This window comes from Nuphar pumila, chromosome 5, assembly GCF_984573655.1.
Source record: "Nuphar pumila chromosome 5, dmNupPumi1.hap1.1, whole genome shotgun sequence".
In the NCBI taxonomy this organism is placed as follows: Eukaryota; Viridiplantae; Streptophyta; class Magnoliopsida; order Nymphaeales; family Nymphaeaceae; genus Nuphar; species Nuphar pumila.
In genome coordinates, this window is record NC_143253.1 from 53,741,196 (window position 1) to 53,767,802 (window position 26,607).

The following is a 26,607-nucleotide window of genomic DNA, read 5'->3' on the forward strand; positions in this document are numbered from 1 at the left end:
TTTGTTCGTTCAAGCCAATCAGGGTTTAATTTGCATTTATAGAACTATTTTGGGTTATAGATCACTATTTATATATATATATTATATTTAAATATATTTTTTATGGAGTTTGTAAATTATTAGTGTATTTGTGTGTTATTTGGCTCTTGGTAATGATTTATAGGGTAATTTGCTATTTTTGGCTAATCTTGTTATAATTAGCATTTTTTGAGTTTTTGGCATTTGCGATCGCACATTAAGGGTTCGTTGTATTGCTTGGGTAGCAGTCTTTACGGACTTCAAAACTCCTCAGTCTTTTGAGTTTTGATTCATTGTTTTTCATATTATTAAGGTAAGATACCTTAAATGAACTTATAGAGAGCATGTTTAGGCACTAATTGTGTAAACATGATGTCGTTGCACTGAATATTTAAATGAATTGCAAATATAAGTTATGCTCACACACTTCACTTAGTTATGAATATCTAGGACTCTTGTGATTGTAATTCAGAGATCATGCTTGTCATGATTGTAGTTAACGGAATATGGAGTGTGTTTGTTGCGGGTACACCTGTGTGTGAGTTTGAATGCATGTGCACTTATGAATGTTTAATATGTACGCAATGTGTGTCATCATACTTTGGTTTGTGCATACTATGTTGTTTTGTGTGTTTGTACGAATTTGATATATGATGCACATATAACTATTATGGATATGTATAAGTTGTGTTTGATGCATACTGTGGATGTTATATATATTGTCTTGTCATATGATGGACTCATTTATTCTTGTATAGAAGAAAGCATGCGAATGTTATAAATTGTTTTGAACTTGTATGTCTTGTTTGCTTAATAAATATATGCGTATGATGTACGGTATGATAGTTAATGATATTTTGACCAACCCTTACACAATTATATCTAAGGTGATATATCGATTCATGAGGTGAAAAATGCATATGACTTTTATCGTGTGTGCAAATCTCGAACTACGTAGGAGTTATGTATGTTGAGATTTAGTTGCTTCGTATTATGGAATGTGCATGTTCATGTATGCATGCATAGAACTCATGTTTTGTTTATGCATGCTTCGAGGTTCAATTTACGAAGTGCAATGTTCTTTGTGATGATGATATGATGCGTAGGATAATATGCTTATATATGATATGATTTAAATGCCACGTGAAATGAAATTATGAATACATGCGATAATTGTTTAAGTTCAATAGTGAACTTTGGTTCATGAAGCCTTATTGGTTAAATATGTGATTTTATAATTTTAATGCCATAAGAAGTGATGTATGATGTGATGCTTTGATTGTATACATGCTTATGCTCGTGTTGATGGCTATCGACTCTCAGAGTGGTTAATTATATTTATGCATGTATCACAATAGTTTTCACTGGATATGGTACCCGTTGAGGAACTGCTCCCAAAGGATTCTCTGTGAGAGTATGCATGACCAGATCAGGTAATCCGGCTAGAGCGGTAAGTCTATGTGAGAAAGTGCATTGCCCAAGAGCGGGTAGCCCGCGAAGACGGTATATTCCTGTGCATTGTTTAAGACCAGACATACCATCCGTTTAGGGCGGTAACTCCTTATGAGGTTGTACATTTCCCAGACCAGGTGATCCAACATGGATTTTGTAAATCTTTATTATGAATAAATGAAATATTATGATAAATTGCGATGATCTTTTGAGTTGAATGAGATAGCCAGTTATGAATCTATAGATTTGGCTTTCCTATTATAGCATAATTATATATTGAACTCAAATATGATAATCAAATCCTTATTGATTTTAGATCTTGATACGAGGTTATGATTGTGACGTTTATGTTAGCGTATAGGTGAATGACACATCACACCTACAAATGATTAGTTTTGACTTATTAGGTGAATGATACATCATGCCTACATAGTTTCATTGCAAATGATTGCATTATGATTATCTGAGTAAATATATCACACCTATGTATCATGATTGATGTGTCTCATGAATATCTAACTAAATTACTTATAAGGTATGTGCGTGTGTTTCACGCTGGAACAGTCAAATGTGATTTGACTTATTGTTTATAAGAATTATGAATGCATATGAAAATAATGCAATGATCTGAATGTCTTATATATATATATTTATGTGATGACTTGTATGACTTGAATGTATATAGATTATGCTTCATTACGTGAGTTAAGGTTGAATAGAATATTAAGTGATGAAATGCTTTTAAATGCTTTATGTTTGAATGCTTAAAATGAATGACTCATAGGACGTTGTTTCCTTGTCTATCACTTGACGATGGATGAATAATATATCTTTACCTTTAAATGCTTGATATGTTTTCTTTAAGTTTGAGTTTAAGTTTCTTTACTAGACTTTAACGAGTCTGATCCCGTTTTATGGGGGACAGGTGATGTAGGTAAAGTATGATGAGTAGTTGGAGCGAAGGGCTGGTCGAGCTGCATCCTTGAGGGTCCACTCTTACCTTGTGATCTTGGTATTCATGATCTTTTCGTTTTTGTTGCGGAAGAAATGAAGGCACCGAACCCTAGGTAGAGATAGATAGATAGATAGATAGAGATAGAGATAGAGAGAGAGAGAGAGAGAGAGAGAGAGAGACGGCAGCAAGTAATAGAACTTCTTATTCAATTAGGGCTAATCAATATATTAAATAGAGATAGTCCAAGAAACAAAATTACACCCAGGTCCCTCGTTAAAGAATAAGATTCAAATAACCTCTAGTTTAGAAAAACTTATTTACTAAAAACATTTTACTAAAAACATCTTAGTCTCAACACTCCCCCTCAAGCTGGAGCATAAATATCAATCATGCTCAGCTTGTCACAACACTTTGAGAAATTTGGTCTCTCCAGGGCTTTGGTAAAAACATCAGCTACTTGATCTTCGGAAGATACATGATCGGTGCAGATATACCCAGCCTGAACCAAGTCGCGAACATAGTGACAGTCAACTTCAATATGTTTAGTCCTTTCATGAAACACTGGATTGTTGGCAATATATGTAGCAGCCCTATTGTCACACATCATCAATATAGGTAGGGATACTTTCTCCTGAAGCTCGGTCAAGACTGACTTTACCCACATAATCTCAGCTGCAGTCTGGGCCATTGCTCGGTATTCAGATTCAGCACTCGACCTGTCTACAACGGTTTGTTTCTTACTCCTCCAGGTAACAAGATTTTCTCCCACAAACACACAAAATTCAGATGTTGACTTCCTATCTTCAACAAATCCTGCATAATCCGCGTCAGTGTAAGCAACAACGTCCAAAGATGGATTTCGTTTAAACAACAGACCTTTACCAGGAGATGCCTTTAAGTACCGAATAACCATCATAGCTGCATCCCAGTGAACTTTTGTAGTTTTGTCCATAAACTGACTGATTTTACTCACAGCTAATGAAATGTCAGGTCTAGTAACAGTCACATATAGTAACTTACCCACCAAGGATCTAAAGCTGGCACTGTCTACATACTCAGACTTTTCATCGAACATGTGAGTTTTGGGATCCATTGGAATATTAGTTGGCTTGGCTCCTAGCATTCCAGTCTCTTTTAATAAGTCCAACACATACTTTCTTTGAGACAACACTAAGCCCTCTTTGTTTCTTGCAACTTCGATACCCAGAAAATATCGAAGGTGACCAAGATCTTTAGTAACAAAGTGTTTCTGAAGATGATCTTTTGTGGCAGAAATATCTTGGGCACTGCTCCCTGTTAATATGATGTCATCGACATATACCACCATAACAACAATTCCAACACTGGTTTTCTTGATGAATAATGAGTGATCTGAAGCTGACCTGACAAAGCCAAAACTAGACATTACCTCAAATAATTTGTGAAACCATGCCCTTGGACTCTGCTTCAGGCCATAAATAGCCTTCTTCAACTTGCACACCTTCTTACACTCCCCCTGAACTTCGAAGCCTGGGGGTTGTTTCATGTAGACAGTTTCATGCAAATCCCCATACAAGAAGGCATTCTTGACATCCAATTGAAACAAGGGACATCTGTAACGCCCCGAAATCTTAACCCAAATTTTGAGGATTTTTTTTTCTTTTTTCAATACAGCGGAAACAAGTCATACTGTAGGGCTAAGCATTCCAGAACATTACAGATGGAGCAAGACCAAAACATTATTTTCATTCCAATATCAATGAAAATTAAGATCAGAGTTCTCACACTATCCTTGGAACAGTAAATCCAAAAATCTTGATTGAAACCTCATCCCGCAGTCGCTCCTGGATCCAACTCTTCACCTGAGATTTTATAGGAATTAGACTACAACTGTCTAAGTAGGAATTACTGTAATTGTTCTTGCAGGTATATCATGTGTCAAGTATATGGTGTGGGTGCCAAATGTGATTTTCAACTCATACAAGAATAAGTAAAGAACTACACTACAACAGTCAACAATTTATGAGAAGCAATCTGACAAGTATCATCAAAAGCAATCATTTAAATATCCCATAACCACATATACGAATTCATACAATGATTCAAAGAAATGTAATTATGACAGTTCATAATTCAGGAACGCATGCATGCCACAAGGTACATCCATTATGCATAAAGAAACATTAAATCATACTATGATGCATAATTTTAGTGCAACAAGACATTTAACATACATTGAAAGTTAAACATCATGCATCCACCAAACCCATAACAATTAAGGAAACAGATAACATATGCATGTTCTAATGCATAGTAAGAAAATGCATGACTTATGCGAAATGCATGAATCCTCTTATTATCTTTCCTTAAATTTCTCTTTCATATGCATGCCCTATTAAATGCATACATCTTTAAGTTCTTCTTTTTAATTACCGTGGCCCGCGGATACACCAAACGGGTACAAACCCCGAGGTCAAGTAGGTTCTCAGGGTAGCTTAACACACAATTTGTATTTTATTACTGGGTTCCCACTTAGCCCTCGACCGATATCAGGAAACAACACCATCCATCGGAACATTAGACCTCCACATCTAATGTCGGGGACACAAGGGACACCCCACGCCCACAAGTGCCACTTCCTTGGTACCATAAACTCACAGCTGTGACTAACACACCACTCCCGGGTAAAGTGGCGGGTTCTCCCTAAAACTGTGGCCAGGAGAAGAACCTCAATATCGGGTTCAGGGGCAACAACGCACACGGAGTTTTTGTATCCTCACAGTCTCCCCAAGACCGGATAACTAAGATTCTCATACTCCAGATGAGATATCCCAGAAGGTATATTACACTGTTCTTATTCATTATATTTTTATTTAATTCCATTCTTTAAGTTTGCAACACAATATGCAAAAGTAAAGTGAAAACCCCGCATCCTCCCTTGCAGGGACCCATTCGGGACTCCAGCCCGTATAAACCATTAGAACAGTGTTGTAATGTGCCAAACCATCTTATGTGGTTTAAGTAATGCTTTTAAAAACATATGTAAAAGAAAACCAAACCCACGGCTCTCCAGGCCAGTGATGGTCCAATTAGGCCATCGGTGCATCACATAATAAAACCAAGTAGTGTTTCATTCATAACACTAAGCCAAAATGTCAAACAACATATATATTCATGCAAATATAAACCCAAACATATGCATGTCATAATTCGTTCATATGCATTTTCAATATGTGTGTGTTACCTACATCACATATGAGTCTTAACCAATCCATGGTTTCTTTAAGTGTGTGAGTGTACATGTACCATTTCACATATAAATCAAGTGTACATGTTCAAGAAGACTTACCAATAATTGAATCATGCTCACACTCATGCGTACCATAGTCATAACAGTCAAGTGAAAGCATAAATCTCCACGACAAGGGTTTCCAAATGCACATTCATTCATACTAATTTAACAATGTGCATGAGCTACCATAATCATATGCATGTGTTCACCATCCATGTGCAAGGGATTTCATGAAATCACCTAACACATGCATTCGTCCCAGATTTCATAAACACATGAAGACATTTATGCAAGATTGTACACGCCAATATCATCGATGTTATGTACGCACTCGTACCAAGCCAACTTTGCGGAAATCAAATATCTCACATGTTACAAAGCATGCTAACAAGTGTCATTAAATATTCAGAACTCAACTTTACTTTAAAAACTCAACTTTACGTACATAATAACAAATAAAGTTATCAGCACAAATTTGTTAACATTGAATAATTTATGTATGCCCTGTACATGCTTAGACATTACCCTGTGCCAAAAACCCAAAGTTTCTCAACATACACTGTGATCTGAGTATTAACCTGTGTAGTTTAGGTGATGCAATTAAACATATATGAAAAGCAACCCAGCACACGTCGATTCCATGATCTTAACAACAATTGCGTAAGCATATCAGTGCATATTCCCATCATGTGCACACGTACTTGTAAATGCATGTTTTTCATTGAAATAAACGTCAAATGCACATATTCTTTCAAATGTGTGTAATTATCAAGGCCCTGGCTCGGTTTGGAAATGTCATATGCCCATCAACCCAAGTTTCTATCAGGCTCCACCTAATTGTCAACTTCAAAATTTCATTACGTGCATGCCTATCTTCTGCATAATTTGGTCAAGTACAACCATCACGCAAATACCGATTCTTAGCACCTATATTTATATATATTTACAATTATATTTAGAGTACGAAGGTCTCTCTTTTCATCAAGAGGTTCACCTCCAGCCGACCCAGTCGACTGAGGTACCAACCAGGCTCAGTCGGCACCAGTCAGCTGGGTCGGGTCTGGCAAACAGCCTGGATAACTAAGCCAGCCCAGCCAACCCCATTGGCTGGGGCCTGACAGCACCTGCACTGGCCCAGCCCAGCCTGTGTGTGCTGTCGAGGCTGGACAGTTACCCGCCTATATATATATATATATATAAGAACAATTACACGGTCATATATCTGATAGGAAGCATGATTATTGAGCAAGTATGCAGCTAAAACATTTCACAATTAAGAAACAGTTACACACCTACACAGGAGAAAATTTTACCCATATAAATTAAGGAAACCTGTGAAAGAATTTTAATTCAACCTACATGCAAAACATGTATCTTGGTGTGGTTACTTATCTCCATGTTTTTCTCTACTAAACAATCCAGCTCATACCCATTACTTGTCTTCATCCATTTTAGGGTGCATGAAAGGTTGTTCTGCTCCACTACTGAATGGTGTTTGAATATACATACATACACATTTATAGTCATAATCGTATGCCCATATTCTTATAGATTCCCATGCTGTACACTACACACAGGACATGACTCCTTACCTGTGTGACATGTCTTCAATTAATTAAAGGTTGCTAACATTAATGTAAAGTATTCCGTGTTAGATAAACCTTATATAAGTAGTTACAAATATTTCATTTTAACTGCCCATCCTAGGAACCTACCTAGCCTTTAGGTATTGGGCCAGCACCTAGACACTCTTCTACTTACAAATACTCAAAAATACAGCTCTAGCCATCTAGGTTATAAATTAAGAAAATAAGGCCCAGTGAATCTAGTGGAAACACCATCACAGACATGAACTTTGTTAGGACTCCTACTACGAATATTGGCATCCATAAGCCTGGAGTATGCAGCCAGTGTGGAAGGTCCCTTCATGCCCACTAGATTTCTTTCCCTTAGTAATGAAATTGAGATCTTAAACAAACCTAAGTTCATATGTATATTGGAAAAGAAATGACAAGGAATCAAATTATGAGTCTCTTACAACAAAGTATGCTTCATATAGTCAGTTGATAGCATATGAGGAAAGGAAAGCTTTGTACAAGATGCATATATACAGTATATGAAAAAGATAAAACCTCTAACTGAAACCCAAACCCATTTAGATTTAATAAACCCCAAATCCCCCTGTCATTATTCAAAAAAACCCTTTTTCTTTCAATCGATTTGGAGCCTCACCGTAACCCCATCAATGCTTGGACACCGGACACACCAAAACGAGGAAAGAAACAGTAACCCCTACCTTTTTCCGGCGACGTGGTTGCTGCTACAACGAAGGAGAGGTGAAGATCAAGAGGGAGAGAAGGGCTCGGCTGGGGCGGCGGCATCGATCCAGTCACACGTAGCGAGGGTGCCGGTGAGAGAGGCTCCAGCGAACTCCAGGGCAGCGTCAATGGCTTGCGCAGAGGGAGACGAGAGAGAGGAAGAGAAAGACAGAAGAGAGCCGAGGTGGGGAGGAAGAGGGGCGAGACCCCCATTTGAAGAGGCAGGAGCACACTGCCCTCTCAGCGGCGTGCTCCAGCCCTCTTCCCCCTTTGCGATATCCCTATGCAGGGGTTAGGGTTACCCTAACCCCTTCATTTTATCGGGCCTTCATATGCCCCTTAACACAGAATCCCTCTTTTAAAACTACTGCAGCCCGATATAGGGTTTTAAAAACCCTATCGGGTTACGGATCCGGGTCGGGTCTGACCCGGGTCCAAGAGCCTTTTGCTTTTAAATTAAATTTTATATATATATATTTTTTTTACAAGAGGGCCGGGTCCGGGTCTGCGACCTGCAGCTCAGGATCCAAACCCGACCGGACCCTTGCCTCCCACTAGGTATGGATCCATGGATTGGATCCAAATGGATCCAATCGTGGATCCCCTAAAAATGCTCATATAATATATATTTTTATATATATTTAATCATGTATACGAATATATAGGGTATTTTACCTATATCCATATGGATCCTATCTGGGTATTGGATCCGAAATGTGGATCCCAAGCCCATATATACATTATACACGTAGTTATCTCTTGAATAAATTGCCTAATTAAAATTTTTGCACTTATGTAAGTACATATATGTTTTACGAGATAAATACATATATAAAGACCCCTTTATGGGTCCCGGATCCGCGACTTGGATCCCGGGCCCAAATCACTTTGTTATGAAATATATACCATAATATTTTTAAATAAAGGCCTAAAAATTTAGGTTATTACACCATCCATGGTGCACAACAACAGAAAGAACAAGACGAATCGTGCCAAGTCGAGCAACTGGGGAGAAAGTTTCAAAAAAGTCAACACCATAAGTCTGAGTATACCCTTTTGCAACCAACCGTGCTTTGTACCGTTCAATTGACCCATCTGAGTTATATTTAATGGTATATACCCATTTGCAGCCAACAATATCTGCATCAGTTCGAGGATCCACCAAATCCCAAGTGCCCCTGGAACATAGAGCATCCATCTCATCCTTCATAGCCTGCATCCATTTGGGGTCGAATAGAGCCTAACTGTGATGAAGCGGAACAGAGGAGGCAGACAAAGCCGAGATAAACTTCTTCATAGAAGCCCCAAGATTAACTTCAGAAACAAACTGAGAAATGGGATGAAGGGTGCACTATCTTTTCCCTTTTCGCAGAGTAATAGGAAGATCCTCATCAATAGCAGAAACTTCAGTATGCTCAGTGATACTTGCCTCAGGAGAAGAAGATAATGGGGGCATGGAGGTAGGTGGTAACCTGTGAGTATACACTATAGGAGGGTTTCTGTATCGAGACTCCCCAGAGGATGGAGCCACAGGCTTTGGAGTGAACGACTCTAAAGGAAAAGAGAGAATTGGCAGAGGAAAAACATCATCCTGACTCTCTTGTAACCTTGGAGTAGTACTCGAAAAATAAGGAATAGACTCAAAGAAGGTAACGTCCGCACTGACATACTCTTTATGAGATATAGGGTCATAGCAACGATATCCTTTTTGGTTTTTAGGATACCCAAGGAAAACACATTTAATAGACTGCGCAGCAAGTTTATCTCGATCAGGACCCAGCTTATGCACAAAACACACACATCCAAAAACTTTAGGGGGGATAGGAAAGAGAGGAGCCTCTGGATGGAGAATTTGAATTGGGATCTGGTCTTCTACAGAACTGGACGGCATGCTATTTATAAGAAACCCGGCTGTCAAAACCGCATCGCCCCAGTATGTAGCAGGCATATTGGATTGAATCATAAGGCACCGAGCAACATTAAGGATTTGTCTATGTTTCCTCTCAGCCACCCCATTTTGCTGGGAGGTATGGGGACATGTAAATTGAGGTTGAATCCCATTACCAGAATAGAATTGAAGTAAGTCTTTGGATTTGAACTCAAGAGCATTATCGGTGCGAACAATTTTAACACATATGTCAAATTGAGTTTTTATCTCTGCAATTAAAGATTTAAGAATGACAGGACCTTGAGATCGATCTTTTAACAGGAACACCCACGATAGTCTCGAGAAGTCATCAACAATAACTAGATAATAACGACATTGAGACCTATTCAGAATCCTACTCGGACCCCACACATCTACATGAAGAAGATTAAACAATCCTTGACTTGATGGACTCTGACTGGAGGGAAAAGAGTTTCGACAATGTTTTCCCAATTGACATGTTTCATACTGAAAAGAAACTGAGGGAGGTATATGAGGAATGACACGACAAAGTTTTGTCACTGGAAGGTGACCCAAACGATGATGCCACAATAGAGGACTTGAGGATGATGTAACAGCAGAGTGGGCCGAAACCTCTGGTTGGTGAAGGTAATACAGACCACCTTCCTCACGACAGAAAAAAAATAAAGATAGATGCTGTAGTCACGCCAGCAGTGCAATCACGACAGTAAATAGATTAACGACAGCCTGAAGAATCACAACAATCACGACACCCATGCTGTAAATCACGACTGCTAACAAACAGGAAGTTCATTTCTTCAAAGGACAACCAACCATACGAAGGTAATCAATGTTATCAGCTGCTAAACCAAAAAAAAATCAGCAGATCTCGATCAAGAGAAGGGGGTTACTGCTGCCAGACCTGAAGATCACTCCCACGTTGGTCATTAGATCTGATAACAGATCTGGGCCAGATCTGTCATCAGATCTAAAAAAAATAAATCCACACCTGGTTCGAGATCGTTGTAGCAGATCACGCTCCTGATGTAGGTCACGCTCCTGGTGTAGATTATGCTCCTAGGATCGTAGGCTCTGATACCATGTTGTGGAAGAAATGAAGGCACTGAACCCTAGGTAGAGAGAGATAGAGGGGAAGAGAGAGAGAGACGAGAGAGAGAGAGAGAGAGAGAGAGACGAGAGAGAGAGAGAGAGAGAGAGAGAGAGAGAGAGAGAGAGAGAGAGACGACAACAAGTAATAGAACTTCTTATTCAATTAGGGCTAATCTCTATATTAAATAGAGATAGTCCAAGGAACAAAATTACACCCAGGTCCCTCATTAAAGAATAAGATTCAAATAACCTCTAGTTTAGAAAAACTTATTTACTAAAAACATTTTACTAAAAACATTTTACTAAAAACATTTTACTAAAAACATCTTAGTCTCAACAGTTTTAAGTACTTGATCATGTAGAGACTGAAGTATTGTTTTCCTACTCTGATTTGAAATGAAATTAAAACTCTTCATATTTCAGTCTTATATTGTACGTGGTTTGAAATGTGTATATCCCGTACATTTTGATTTGATTGTTATCTTTAGTGTAACCACGACCAAAGTCTTAACCGTTTTTAAAAATCTTTTTCGCATTATAAGATTTGATTTACTTATACTTATAAAACAAAATTAGTCTCAAAATTTTAATATTTGAACTATAATTAAGGTTAAAATTTTTGGGGTGTTACAAGATGTGGAACAACTTTCGAGATACATACTCTCACGAGACTAATGTAAGCCACATCTTACAAGTCGAGCAGGAGATTTATCAACTGCAACAAGGAGATCAGACGCTGGCCCAATATTATGCTTCTGTCAAATCTGCATTTGAAAGACTGAATACACACAGGCCCCTATGTTGTACCACGCAAAAGTCCCATCAGGAGCAAACCATGGTTGCAAGATTTCTGATAGGACTATCATCTGAATTTGCGGTTGCCAAGGTTCAGATGTTGACTGGATCGGATGTCCCGACTCTTGCCAAAGCCTACAACCGCCTGAGTAGATTGGCTATCACTCTTCCGCAAACTCATTTTGATTCACAAACATCGGTGCTTGTAGTCACCCCTGGTCGGGGAAGAGGAAATTTCTTAAATTTGCGTCGCAGAGGTCATGGCAGAGGTACAGGAGGTAGAGGTAGATTTCAGTGTACCTATTGTGGCAAATTGGGACATCTTGAGGACAGGTGTTGGGATAAAAATGGTAGACCCCCTTCTTCTCAGGCACCACATGTGTCCAAGGCTGAAATTGCGAAGCTTGACATGGAGATTCCCATTGGCTTCTCCAATGACTCGGTCACTCTTAATCGTGCAGATTATGAAGAATTGATGTCTCACCGTCCTAGTTCGAACGTAGTTACTCCCATTGCTAATGTTGCTTACTTAGCAGGTAAAGGATTGAATCACCAAGGTAGTAGATGGATTATTGATTCAGGTGCCTCTAGACACCTATATGGGTCTTCACAAAATTTTTCTAAGCTAGACCTCATGTGTGATCATCACAAGGTTGTCCTTGCCGATGGGAGTTCATCTCCCATTGTGGGACAAGGAAATGTTTCAATCTCTCCGTCACTTCAACTGACAGATGTGCTTCATGCTCTTTCCTTTCCTCAAAATTTATTGTCAGTTAGTCGTATTGCAAAAGAGCACAATTGTAGAGTGATTTTTGATCCTTTGTGTTGTATGTTTCAGGATTTGCTGACGGGGAAGAGGATTGGTGGAGGCTATGAAGAAGGAGGTGTCTACTATCTTCATCAAGCACTGAGAGTCGCACATATCATGTCTGAGTCATTCACCAGTTCTTATCAATGACACCTTCGTCTTGGTCATGTGCCGTTGCCAAAACTTCGTAGAATTCTTCCTCAAATTTGACCTTCTGCCTCGTTCCAATGTGAAGCCTGTCAGCTGGGTAAACACCACAGGAGTTTATTTTCTTCAAGTCAGAATCCATCCAGTCAAAGATTATTTGAGCTTCTTCACGTTGATGTGTGGGGACCTAGTAGAGTTCCCGGTAGGTCTCAGTGTCGTTATTATTTAGTCATTGTCGATGATTTTTCCACTTTATCATGGGTATTTTTAGTAAAAGACAGATCAAAAGTTCCTTCTATTCTTATGCCTCTCATTATTGAAATAAACACTCAGTTTGATTCTCTTGTCAAGATCATTCGCACTGACAATGCTCTCGAGTTTAAAACCAATGAGTTACTACTGTTTTATAAGAATTGTGGCATTCGACTTCAAACGACTTGTGCCCATACCTCCCAACAAAATGGGGTAGCTGAAAGGAAGCATAGACACCTTCTAGATGTTGCTCGCAGTCTTATGTTACAATCATATATGCCTCCTTCATATTGGGGAGATGTCATTCTTACAACTTGCTACCTTATCAATCGCATGCCGTCATCCTCGTTGGGAGAACAAATTCCTGTGAAAATCCTATATCCCAATGCACCTCTTTTCTCGATCTCTCCCAAGGCGTTTGGGTGTGTTTGTTTTGTTCATAAACTAGGGCCTCATCGAGAGAAACTATCAGCTCAATCCATAAAGTGTATTTTTGTGGGTTATCCAAAAAATAAAAAATGGTATCGGCGTTATGATCCCGTCGCTCGTAGAGAGTATGTCAGTGCAAATGTATCTTTCTTTCAGTCCATTCCTTTTTTTTCAAGTACTGCCTCCAGATTACTATGTGATCAGGGTGATGCTATGCCATTACCTATACCCCTTCTTCCTTTGGAGTCAATTCCTATAAGCTTTCCTACCTCTCACACTCAGTCACGGTATCATGATCCTCCTCTGGTATATGCTCGTAGATCTCCTCTGGAATCAGAACCTACACTACCTTCTTCCTCAGAAGTAAGTCCTTCAACCATGACTGAAGCTTCTATTGTGGATGATAATTTTGAAATCGATATCAGGAAAGGTAAAAGGCAATGCACCTTACTGTTGAGAAACTCGGTTTTGATGTCACATAATATGATACACTGTCTTATTTGATTTTATATGATATGATAATATGTTCTCTTGAAATAATGTTATATTATGACTGAATATGTTTTGCCTTAAATCTAACGAGTATTTGATGCAAGGATATCTCACCCAATAAGGATGAAGACTTCCTATTCAAGTACAACTATGGTGCAATCATACTCCTTGAAGAAAAAGCTTGATGAGCCATGCTTTCCTAATGAAGAAATCGGCTACCTCAAGATGAAGATTTTTTTCTTCTTTAGAGTCATATGTAACAGAACCTTCAGGAACTTGCATTTTGCATATTACATACTCATTCATACATACTATATCATAAAAGTATACGATAGTTTCAAAAAGCTTCTTTTTTTAAAACCAATAAGTGTACCTTCTTACAACCTTTTATGAAAAAGACTTTTTGTCATATAATAAGTGTACCTTCTTACAACCTTTTATGAAAAAGACTTTTTGTCATATAATCATTGTACCTTACACTATATACAAGACAACATGAAAAAAGGAATGTAGGAAAAAGACAAAAACATAACATCGACTACATGGAGAAAACAAATAAAATATGTTTTTAAAAAGACTTTAGTTATCTTCTTTAGTGAAATGTTTTTTAATATAAGAAGAAGACAAAAACATAAAATCGACTACATAAGAAAAACAAATAAAATATGTTTTTGAAAAGACCTTAGTTATCTTCTCTAATGAAATGTTTCTTAAATACAAGAAGAAGACAAAAACATAAATCGGCTACACATAAGAAAAACAAATAAAATATGGTTTTAAAAGGACTCTAGTTACCTTTTTTCATAACCATAGAATGTTGACTTACTTGAAGTCATCATTCTCTCTACAAAGCATTAAATGCCTTCTCTAACAAATCCTTTCTAAATATCCTTCCCAAAGAATGTCGACCTTCTTTTTGGTCCTCATTCTCTCTGGAGACTTTGAAATACACTACATAAAGAATACACTTGACATGACTATGTACAAATACATATCTCAAAGCACTCATAGTACTTACACTCATTTAAAGTAAAGAAGTACTAATGTACCTCAAATCATTAATTAGAATAAAGACAAAACTACAACCCAACGTTCAAATGTACTATTGTAAGAAATAGACTTTTTACATAAAATATGTATTACCTGAAAATATTACAACGACTAGTGTACCCTCTATTTCACCTTTATGGAAAAAGGCATTCTCGAACTTCTCTAAAAGATATTTTTGAAATGATCTAACACTTCACATTTCAAAAAGTTACAATTCCAAAATGTAACGACTACTTTTTATAAGCTATATAAACACACTCACATAAACTATTCAGACAAGAGGAATGAAATAGACGTGTGAGCTTACAAAGAGAAAAATTTTCTATTCGTGATCTGAAAAGAGAGACTTGAAAAAGAAAGAGAAAAAGAAAAAGAAAGAAAAGAGAAAAAGTCAAGTCCAGCTCTTTGACAAAGAGTATCCTCTGAGTGACAAACAGAACATTCTTAGAATCCTTCATTCGTGCATTCATATCATTCTGAAGGTTCTATAGGAAGTATTGTAAATCTGTTTATTCACTGTATTCCTTCTTTGTTTAAAGAAGTAGACCTTTGTGAAAGAGGGTGTTGCCCTTCTCTGTTGAGAGAAGAAGACCTCTTGGGAAGAGGGTGTGCCCCTTCTCTGTTGAGAGAAGAAGACCTCTTGGGAAGAGGGTGTGCCCCTTCTCTGTTGAGAGAAGAAGACCTCTTGGGAAGAGGGTGTTGTACTATTTATCCGGTGACTCGGATGTTATAGTGGAATTCTCAAGTGGTTTGCTTGGGGACTGGATGTAGGTCTAGATATTGACCGAACCAGTATAACTTCTGTGTTTTATGTGTTGTGCCTTATTGCTTAGTTATTTTATTTTATCGATCATAATCATATTTCACTATTCACCCCCCCTCTAGTGGAATTTCATTTGGTATCAGAGCAGGTTTGCTGGTTTCGACGTAACAAGTCTTCCAGCACAAATGACATCTACCTCTTATGCTCGTGATATTGAAGGTCAACACGCATCTCGTCCTCCTTTCTTCAATGGCTCCAACTATGGATATTGGAAGTGCAGAATGACTATCTTTCTCAAATCCATAGACTTTGCTGTATGGAAAATTGTTGAGCACCCATACACATCTCCATCCGCAGACTATAACTTATGGTCTGATGAAGAAAAGAAAATGGCAAACCTAAATGCAAAGGCTATGAATGCCTTATATTGTGCCATTGATCAGAATGAATTCAACAGAATATCTATATGTGAATCTGCATATGACATTTGGCATTCCTTGGAGGTTATTCATGAAGGAACCAACAAAGTAAAAGAAGCCAAAATATCATCTCTTGTTAGAAAATATGAGTTGTTCAAGATGAACAAAGATGAACCCATCACAGAGATGTTTACCAGATTCACCAACATCACCAATGATCTGAAATCTCTGGGTGTAACATACTCCCAGACTGAAAAGGTGAAGAAAATCTTGAGATCTCTCACAACTGATTGGGAGAAAAAGACTACTGCTATTGAAGAAGCTCAAGATTTATCTAAACTTACATTGGACGACTTAATAGGCAATCTTATGGCCTATGAAGTCCACATGAAAGAAAGAAGGGAAGAAGAGCAACCAGTAAAGAAACCTCTAGCTTTCCCAGCCCTATCTGAGAATGAAGACTCAGATAAAGAATCAGAAATTGCGCTACTTACCAGAAAATTCCAGCGCTTCATGAGAAGGAACCGGCTTCCAAACAGGCACAAGGAAAGAAAAGATCTTAAAGAAGATCTCATGTGCTTTCAGTGTAATAAGCCAGGCCACTTAAAACGTGACTGTCCACTTCTCAAAAGAAAGTCCAAAACTGAGGAACCAAAGAAGAGGTTCTTCAAGAAAAAGGCTCTACATGCTCAATGGGATGATTCAGAACCATCCACTAGTGAAGAGTCAAGTGATGATGAAGCCAAAACTGCAAATATGTGCTTCATGGCAAACGAAAGTTCGGTAAGTGAAATCTCTGATTTTTCCTTTGAAGAACTTCTAGATGCTTTTCAAGATCTATTTGAAGAATCTAGAAAATTGAGTTTCAAAAATAAAGTTTTAAAATCTGAAAATTTAAAGCTTTCTCAAGAGAATGAAAAACTCAGCAGTGAAAATTCTGAGTTGAAAAAGAAAAATCTTTTGCTTATGTCTGAAATTTCTTCTACTAGCTCCAAAACTAAAAATATGCAAGTAGAGATTTCAGAGCTAAAAAGTAAAACTGAGAACCTCATGAAAACGGTTTTCAAGTTTACTAAAGGTAAAGAGAACTTGGATAAACTCTTATCCTCTCAGAAGGTCTCTTTTTACAAGAATGGTATTGGCTACTCTCATTTCAAAAAACCTTCTTGTATAAATCAAAAGACCGTAGCAGAGAGCAGGGAAGAGGGGCCCTGCCCCTCCCCTGCCGTACGGAAGTAGGGAGGGGGCTCCGCCCCTCGCCTGTCGTACGAAAGCAGGGAGGAGGCTCAGCCCTCCCCTCCCTGTGTAACGAAGAAACGCGGGGGAAGGATGGGAGAGAGAGAGAGAGACGGAAAGAGGGAGAAGAAGAGGAGGAAGAACGTACTTGGTGGTCGGCGGCGGCGTCGAAGAGAGGTCGCAGTGGCGGCAGCAGACGAGCGTGGGAGAGTCGGGAGGCGGTGAGGGAGAGAGACAGCGAGGGGGGGTTTCGTATTTGAAACCCCCTGCCTTATTTTCTAAAGAAGGCACGAGGGAGGCGGTGCCTCAATTGGGGCCGGATCGGGTCTGGGTCCGGATCCGACCCGAATCCTAACTTTTTTTTTGTTTACGGGTTATTACACCTGCGTTGGCTAGAATTCCTCAAGGATTACGACTTCACCCTCTCCTACCACCCAGGAAAGGCGAACGTCGTGGCTGACGCCCTCAGCCGCAAAGCACCGGAAGTTTCGATTTATGCCTTATTTGCTGAATGGAGGTTGGTCAAAGACCTATCCTCTTGGAAACCTTTCGCAATCACTCAAGGTTCAATCGGTTTATCCCACCTTGTTGCTCAACCTTATTTGCTGATAAGTCAACAAACTAAAAGTTAATCATTTGTAGACGTGGTGTATCATTCCCTAATAAGTCAAAATTAATCAATTGTAGGCGTGAATTCACCTATATACTAATATGAGAATCACAATAAAAGGACAGGTATTATGATAAATAACAAAACAAAATAACTCATACTCACAGAGCGTTTGCAGGGTGTGGCACGACCGTGATCTTTGATTTATTGTTCCCAAGCTCTGATACCATTTGTAACGCCCCGAAATTTTTACCCAAATTTAAGAGGATTTTTTTTTTTACAGCAGATACAAGAAAGAATATAGGGTTAAGTATTTCGAGGCACTACGGTGGAGAGAAAACCCAACACATTTATTTTATTTCAATATCAATGAAAATAATCAGAGTTCAAATCATAAAAGGAACCAAAGCGATCTCTGGAACAATAAATCCAAAAATCTCGATCCGATGCCTCATCCCGCAGCCGCTTATAAACCCTATTCTTTACCTGAAAAATAGTAAATTGATTGGAATTAGACTACCACGTCTAAGTAGGAAAACTGTCACTCTTAATGCAGGTATATCATGAGTCCAGTATGAGATGTGGGTGTCATGGTGATTTTCAACATATATATAAGCAAGTAAGCAACAACAGAAATCAACAATCATATACAAACTGAGCAGGTAAACAATTACGCAATAACAATAACTGAGCAGGTAAGGCATAGTATGCAACATTAATAAGCAAGTGAGGTAGGCGATGCAACAGCAATAACAATAACATGCATAACTTTCACGTAATAGTTCAATCACCTCGTATTTACCCATTTTAGGATTTCAGATCATTACAATTTCACAATATAAAGCATGCTAAAAAAAAATATGCAAATGTCTCTTTAATGATTCCACTCACTGTGATACCTAACTGTTCTAAAAAAAAGGATTATTTTATCTTATCTTATCTTATCCCGTGGGTACACACGGGCCAAGGCAACCATCACAGAAGAGAACGTTCGGGGGTATATTATTCCGAGTTGTTTTATTAACCCAAACATTCTAACTGTGACTGAAATCCCAAGAGAGCGGCCAGTGACCGAGAGAACCTCCCAAAGGCCAAAACCAAAACAGGATGCATCCCTAACTTCTGCAAAAGAACAAAGAGCTACCACCTAGGACATATTGGTAGTCTGGGTCCCCTCAACTCAAAGGACTGGGGACCATCGAGTCACTTTAGCTCGAAACAGTAAAACACATGCATCCGGAGTTTTGTACCACCTACCCTCTCCAAGGTAAGCCCGAATCTGAGTGGGTTAATCTTTTTAATTTAGTTATGTTCCCGAAGTATGGGGCATTTCCCCAACTTCCTTCTACTATCATAGCAGTAGAATTCCCAACCTTAGTCATTTTACCAAGGTGTATAAACCAGTCCCAATCCCTTGTCATATTGATTGCATAACCCACCCAAAGTGCTCCGGTGCCTTTGAACCAGTCAAGCACGAATGCCCCGGTGCCTTTAAACCAGTCGGGCAACCATATTATATTTCCATTTTCATGTAGATTCACATCATAACTTCGATGGTCTATGCATGACCCTCAACACACTGGCTCGACATTCATATGTTCACAACAAACCGACCCATAGGTTCGGTTATCAAATCATCATTCATCATCATTATTATTTATTTATTCTTTAATAGAAAATTGCCACAACGCCTCCATGTATATAAAAAAAAGTGGCATGCATTAATAGCTCTGCCAACAAGCAAAAACACTATTGGTGTCCCTTATTGAGCATGCAGGGTAATCTTAGAAATTTGGTAATACAACTATATACATTTTTCCAAACACCTTCTCATTTGAACATTCCACAAGATATACAGCTTAGTTGGCATTTGATACTTTCAGCAAATATGTAGTGTTAGGCAATAGTATTTCAGAAAAACATACAGTTTAACAAGCATATGAACATTGGAAAATAAACATCTTCATGGTTAATTGAACCTTCTAGATGATATACACTTAATGGCATTTTGCCTATTTTAAGAAATATGCAGTTTAACATGCTAAATTATGCAGCTTAGTATATAAAATTGAATATCATTTTACCATGCAACTCAATAAGCATTTGAGCATTAGTTTAATATACAACTTCATGTAACAGTGAATAACAACCTAATATGCAGTTAAGTTTGCATTGAATATCAACTGGATATGCAACTTTGTACGAAATTGAACATACACTTACTATGCAGTTACATAGGCATCTAACTAATATGCAGCTTCATATGGACCCGAGCATCCACCTATAAGCATCTAAATAGGAATTTGCATATCAATTGAATATGCATGTAAATGTTAACTTAAATTCAACTTAACATGAATCCAACTAGATTCTCATGTATACTTGCTTCCAAGATTTCTCCCACAACAGATTACCAGGTATGTATATTCAGAAATAGCAATTGTTTCAATCCGTTTCCAAACAATTTTAACGATCCCATAAAATAAGCATGTTGATTCCTAATCCTATCACATGATGTTGTGAACCTATAGATTTCATTTAACAGAGATCACTGATATCACATACAGGGCTAGTCAAACTAAATTTTTCAGAATCCTATGATGAAACAACAACATAGATTAACATTGATCCTCCTTTGAGATCCAATGATAGTTTAGCTAGTATGACCATTTTACAGGAATCAACAATTAAAAGAAGTCTACATTTTCAGAGCCACACTTAGCACACATATATCAAAGAACCTATTGTTGTCTAATTACACAAAAAGGCAACAACATTCTGAGCTATAATGACATTTAAATAGAAATATTGCACCACTATGGTTCATCGGAATTGCAGCAAATTATACATCGAACTAATTAGCAACGAATAACCACAATATGTCCCACTGGTAATCCTTCCAAAGTAAATTCCCTTTTTATTAGCAGAATTCAGTATGCAGAGGTATATATAAATATATATATCTATATTTGAATATCGCAGACAAGCTATGCAAATGACTAATCCCTTCTTCTTCTTCTTTTCACAGCATAAAGTATAATATAATAACCAATGATTTTTCTGTCAGGAGCAATCTGTATAATTTACTATGTATAGAACGATGCCAGTTCAACCCCTAATATTAATAGCAACACTCTCCCCTACCCTATTAGATCTGAGACAATACCATGCCCGAATTTCCCTGTTAAGCACACATATTAGTAAATGGTAGAGCTAACCTGCATCCAAAACTAGAGCATGTAAAGGTTGAATCTACAAGGCATATAGTGACACAAACTGGTCATGCTCACAGGTAACAACATTTAAACAGAAAAAATGATATCAAACGTACAATGCAATTATACCCAATCAAATTCAAAGGACTGGGGTTTCAACACAGATTACCACATACCAAAATACATGATTAATCTAAACCTAGCAATGATTTAATACATGGTGACATCTATCATATTATTGACTTACACATAAAATCTCAACATGGAAGGCATTAGCCCGATTGAACCCCTCTTTCTGATATCCGAAATCCCCAACTCAATCGATTTGGGATTTTCGGTACCATAAACCTGAAATCCTCTTTTTCCTGTTAGGGATTTTGGCCACCCACACAGCATGCTCGAACTATGATATACCAAACAAGGAACACACAACAATTCCTACCTTGTTTGATGATTTCCCCTCTTTCTGTCGTGAATATGGGTGCAGCCGAACTCATGTTCACCGACGAGTGTGAGAATGGAAGGGAACGAGAGGAGGTCGTCGTTGGGTGGTGCTGCCGGAGAAAGGGGAAAAGTTGCAGGGGACCACGGCTTGGTTGTTGGGAGGTTGTTGGCGACGACATCGATAGAGAGAGGGAAAAGAGATAGCGAGAGAGGGATGGAAGAGGGGTTCGGGGGTCCCCCTTTGTAGGAGGGTGGCCTCCCGAAAAGGAAGGAAACCCCACCAATTACCAGCGGCTGCGCTGTGTTTCCCCCTCCCTCTCCATCTCTTGATGTGTTAGGGTTCAATTGAACCCTAACACGATTTATCGGGAGAGGGGGGTTTTCCCCCTTCCCATATGTTTTTATCGGGCAACCCATATCGGGTTGCCCTTTTAACCCTTAATTTTTTTTTTCTTTTTGCAGGGTGTGGGCCGGGTCCGGGTCCGAACCGTGACCTGCGACGCTGGATCCGGTAGCGATTTGGATCCGTGACCCAACCATCGTTTGGGTCTGCAGGTTGGATCCATATGGATCTAACTGTGGATCCAAATATATTTTATTATTTATTATTTTATTTTATTTTCTAATACGTATGTATGATATTATATATATGTACCCCCCCAATTGATATGGATCCGTTTACGTTAATCAAAAATTGACATAACTTAATATGGATCCAGGATCCATTGTGCTTCGTAAATCTTTTTAATAAATTTGGATCCAGAAATCTAGAGTTTTAATTATATGATTTGGAACTATGGATCCAAATGAATTCTTATGGATCCAACTAAATATACATTGATCCTTACGGTTTCCATACAAGGATTCAGATTAATATTGAAGTTCCGATGAAGATCCAAATGAAATGTTATGGATCCGAACATCACCTAGGCTATACCAATCCCACTAAAGTGTTGTAGACCCAATATAGAAATTTTACCATTAAAATTTTGATTTAAACTTCGTTGATCCGCTTCATTCATCCTGGATCCAATATCAAATTTGATCCCGATAATGAGGATCCATTACCAGAAATCCAATCCATTTGACCAAAATCCATTATTAAATATTCAATTTAAGGTTCGTGGTCCGATATCTAAGATCCGAATGGAATATCGGAGTTCTAAAACAGGATATTTGGGATCCAACATTGAAGATCCAAATAGGTTATCCAAGATCCAATTACGAATAAATAATTAAAACAATAAAATATTCTTGTATCACCTTAATGACTTAAAATCTAAGTTTATTTATCTGATAAAATCTCTCTGTCACCTCTCCAAGACGCCGGCAGGCGGCACACGGCCTCTGCCGCGCCCTCCCACCTCCCTCCTTGCCCATTGGAGACCTGACAGGGGGCCTACAGGGCCCCTGTCGTCCCCTTCTCTCTTTTGGGGGTTCGCCAGAGTGCCGGCAGGGGGCCAATGGCCCCTGCGACACCCCCTCGCCCCAATCTCTCTCTCTCTCTCTCTCTTCGGCAGGGGTTTGTCCCCCTGCCATCGTCCTTTCGCCGGACGGCAGGGGCTCGACCCCTGCCGATTCGCTGTCGTCGGCAGGGGTGCGACCCCCTGCCGTTTCAGTGTTGTCGGCAAGGGAGCGACCCCTGCCGATTCATTTCTGTCGACAGGGGCTAGCCCCCTGCCGATTCGCTGTCGTCGGCAGGGGTGCGACCCGCTGCCGTTTCAGTGTTGTCGGCAGGGGTGCGACCCGCTGCCGTTTCAGTGTTGTCGGCAGGGGAGCGACCCCTGCCGATTCGTTTCTGTCGGCAGGGGCTAGCCCCCTACCGATTCGCTGTCGTCGGCAAGGGTGCGACCCTCTGCCGTTTCAGTGTTGTCGGTAGGGGAGCAACCCCTGCCGATTCGTTGTTGTCAGCAGGGGCTAGCCCCCTGCCGATTCGCTGTTGTCGGCAGGGGTGCGACCCCCTGCCGTTTCAGTGTTGTTGGCAGGGGAGCGACCCCTGCCGGTTCGTTGCTGTCGGCAGGGGCTAGCCCCCTGCCGATTCGTTGTCGTCGGCAGGGGTGCGACCCCCTGCCGTTTCAGTGTTGTTGGCAGGGGAGCGACCCCTGCCGATTCGTTGCTGTCGGCAGGGGCTAGCCCCCTGCCGCTTCGCTGCCGTCGGCAAGGGTGCGACCCCTGCCGCTTTAGTGTTGTCGGTAGGGGCTAGCCCCCTGCCGATTCGTTGCTGTCGGCAGGGGTGCGACCTTTGCCGCTTCAGTGCTGTCTGCAGGGGCTCGCCCCCTGCCGCCTCGCTATGTTTGGCAATGGCTCTTTCTCTGCCACCTTGCTGTTTTCGGCAGTGGCTCGCCCCTGTCGCCTAAACCTACCCATGTCCTCGTCGCACCATTAATTATATTAGCAAAATTGAATATTTAACACTCTTGCATATTTATGCAATAGGTCCCGATCGTGCTCCACGGCTCAACCTCGTATTATCCTCTCGCGTAGGCATACGCAGCTGCACGACATCCCAAGGTAGGGTAAAGTCGCACAAAGGGCAATAAATGAACCTATTTAAGTTGAAATAATTAAGATGCCCGTGCTAGACATGCTTAGAGTATATGGCTTCTGAAATGCGTATTTTCTTGTTTTGCATGCTCATGGGTTGAGGTTCAATTTCATTCTTCGATTATTATTTTGTGTAGTTTATGAATTTCAGGTGTGGTTTCGTATTTCTTAAAATACATACGCCCTTGTTTGCTTGCACATTTCCTTTGAGTGAGGTACGACTTCGTGTCTCGTGTATTACTTATGACCTTATGTGTTTGCCTATCTAAGTGGCCAAGGTATGATTTTGGTACCTCGTGTATTACTTATGTGCTTTCCCCTCGATGTGCGGCATCACAAGTCGAGAGTTTCTTGTTGTCATGTTATAACCTGCATATGCTCACATTCATGGTAAATATGTACTTACATAAATGTAGTCTTATGCCTATCCTGATATCACTTGTTTTCAAAACACTAGAAGTTGTGCTTGTGCATTGAAGTTCTTTAAAAACGAGTTTCCTTCTGCCAACCCAGTGCTCTTCAAATTGCACAGCTTTTGCAAAGTTAAGTTTTAAGTCTCGCAGGATTGCGAAGTCACATTTGGGCCCTCCCAAGTCCACACACTTGGGAAAAATGTTTTATAACCTTGATTCAAGTTGCGGCTCAATTTAAATAACCCCGATTGGGGGCAGGAGCCTGGGATCGAGTGAGGTTCTGTTGAAGGACCCATTCTTCATTTATTAAACTTAGTGTCGCGTGTCGTGCGAATCATGTCGATATTAATATAAATTTTGGATGCAAGATTGATAGTGATGTGCCTTGGGTGAATTGTGGCTTTTAAGGATGAATCGTGCCAAATAAACACTCCTATTTTCGTTCGATCGTTATGAAGTTGTGTTGGGTGTTCCTTTTGAGAAGCCTACGCACCCCCCCTTTTTGGTGTAGCGTACTTTTAGACATGCACAACATGTTAAGTACTTTGTTGATCGGACGAGAGATCCAAGATGACCTTGCATCATGAAATATGAAAAATGTTGTTGAATTGAATTCAAGACTTATCTTGCCAGGATGTGTTGTATTAATTCTTTTGCAGATAAGATCTGTTGGGGTTTCTTTTGTGGAACCATTTCCCTTTCATCGTAGTCGTACTTTTGACAAGTGCGACCGTACTTTTTGACAAGTACGTCTTCTTACGTTGCGATGATTGGATAAGTAGGTTGTGGCAACCTCGATGAGTGCAAATAACAAAATGTTGTGATCATCTAAATAAGTGATGTTTTCGCCTTCACCGACAAGATACTCGAGTTGGTCGAAAGACCAGAGTATGTAGAATGGGTCTTCAGTTAACTACCCCTGATGTAATCATTCAAATCGCTGACTCCTGTCAGGAGAGAGGACAGGAAGGTACAAAACTTCGATGGACAGGCCATTAATGGCAGTTACGAGCAAAAGACTTGACTTCCCCATTCATTGGAGTTAGGGGAATGAGACTACCATAATTATCCTAGGTGATAGCTCTCCATGTTTGGGATGCATCCATTGTTTATGCTGCTTTGGGGATTTCTCTCTTGGTCACCGACCGTCCCCTTAGGTGCGGACTCAGTCAGCTATCCGAGTTATCATAAAATAAATAGCATAATAAACCCCCGGATCAGTCTAGGCTGTTTCTAGAGTCGTGCCTTGTGCGTACCCGCTTGGCCAGTTAATATCGAAACATAAGTTAAATCTGATCGCAATGTGTTCAGTTATGCACGTATGAAAGTTATAGGGTACAACAGGTTCAATACTTATGGAATTGTGTGTGTGGTTGATGAAGCATTGTATTTTGCTAGTTAACTTTCTTGTGCAGTGCTTTGCTTGTAATAGTTAGCCTGCTTGTGCCAGTAACATTGTGTCCATAATAGTTGCTCTGTGAATCTGTTGAAATTAAATTGCTATATAATTGTCTGTTAACTTGACATATTAAATTATTCTACTTAATTATGTTCAATATTGTCATGTCTGTGCACCTACCAGTTTTTAGCGAAACTGACCCATTTTATGGGCAGGTAATGGATAGGTAATACAGTCTGCGATGGCACGATGACGTGATGAGGTCAAGATAGAGCTCTTTCCCTGACGTTTCGCTCCTGAGGACATGTTGGTAAATTTGGTATAAAGTGTGTTTCAAAATTTCTCTTTTATTAAACCGTGAATTAATAAAACTGTTTTGGTAAGCTTCTTCTTGGTTTCAACAAGCGAATTCTCAATTATTGAAACTCCATTTCTAAACCATTTGATTTCAATGGTTGTGCGGGATTTGACAAAGGAAAGTTTACGCTGTAATGCGCTCAAGGTCCATTGACTTGTGGTTTTCAAAAATATCATTTTCCGCTGAAGTATTATATAAACTCTGATTATTGTATGATTTCA

The 26,607-nt window shown here is 39.5% G+C and overlaps 1 protein-coding gene across 2 annotated transcripts in view; it reads left to right on the top strand.

The window, feature by feature from the left end:
• The window catches only part of LOC149837611 (uncharacterized), a 131,474-nt gene that overhangs the window by 25,991 nt on the left and 78,876 nt on the right, over positions 1-26,607 (top strand). Inside the window, exon 10 of one of the 2 annotated variants that reach the window (XM_090006146.1) lies at positions 2,396-2,602. The exons of the other annotated variant lie outside the window; for it this stretch is intronic. Within the exon in view, the coding sequence (XP_089862272.1) occupies positions 2,396-2,404 (9 nt within the window). The 3' untranslated portion in view covers positions 2,405-2,602. Of the gene's footprint in view, positions 1-2,395; positions 2,603-26,607 lie in introns of those variants that run through there. 2 annotated transcript variants of the gene reach the window in all.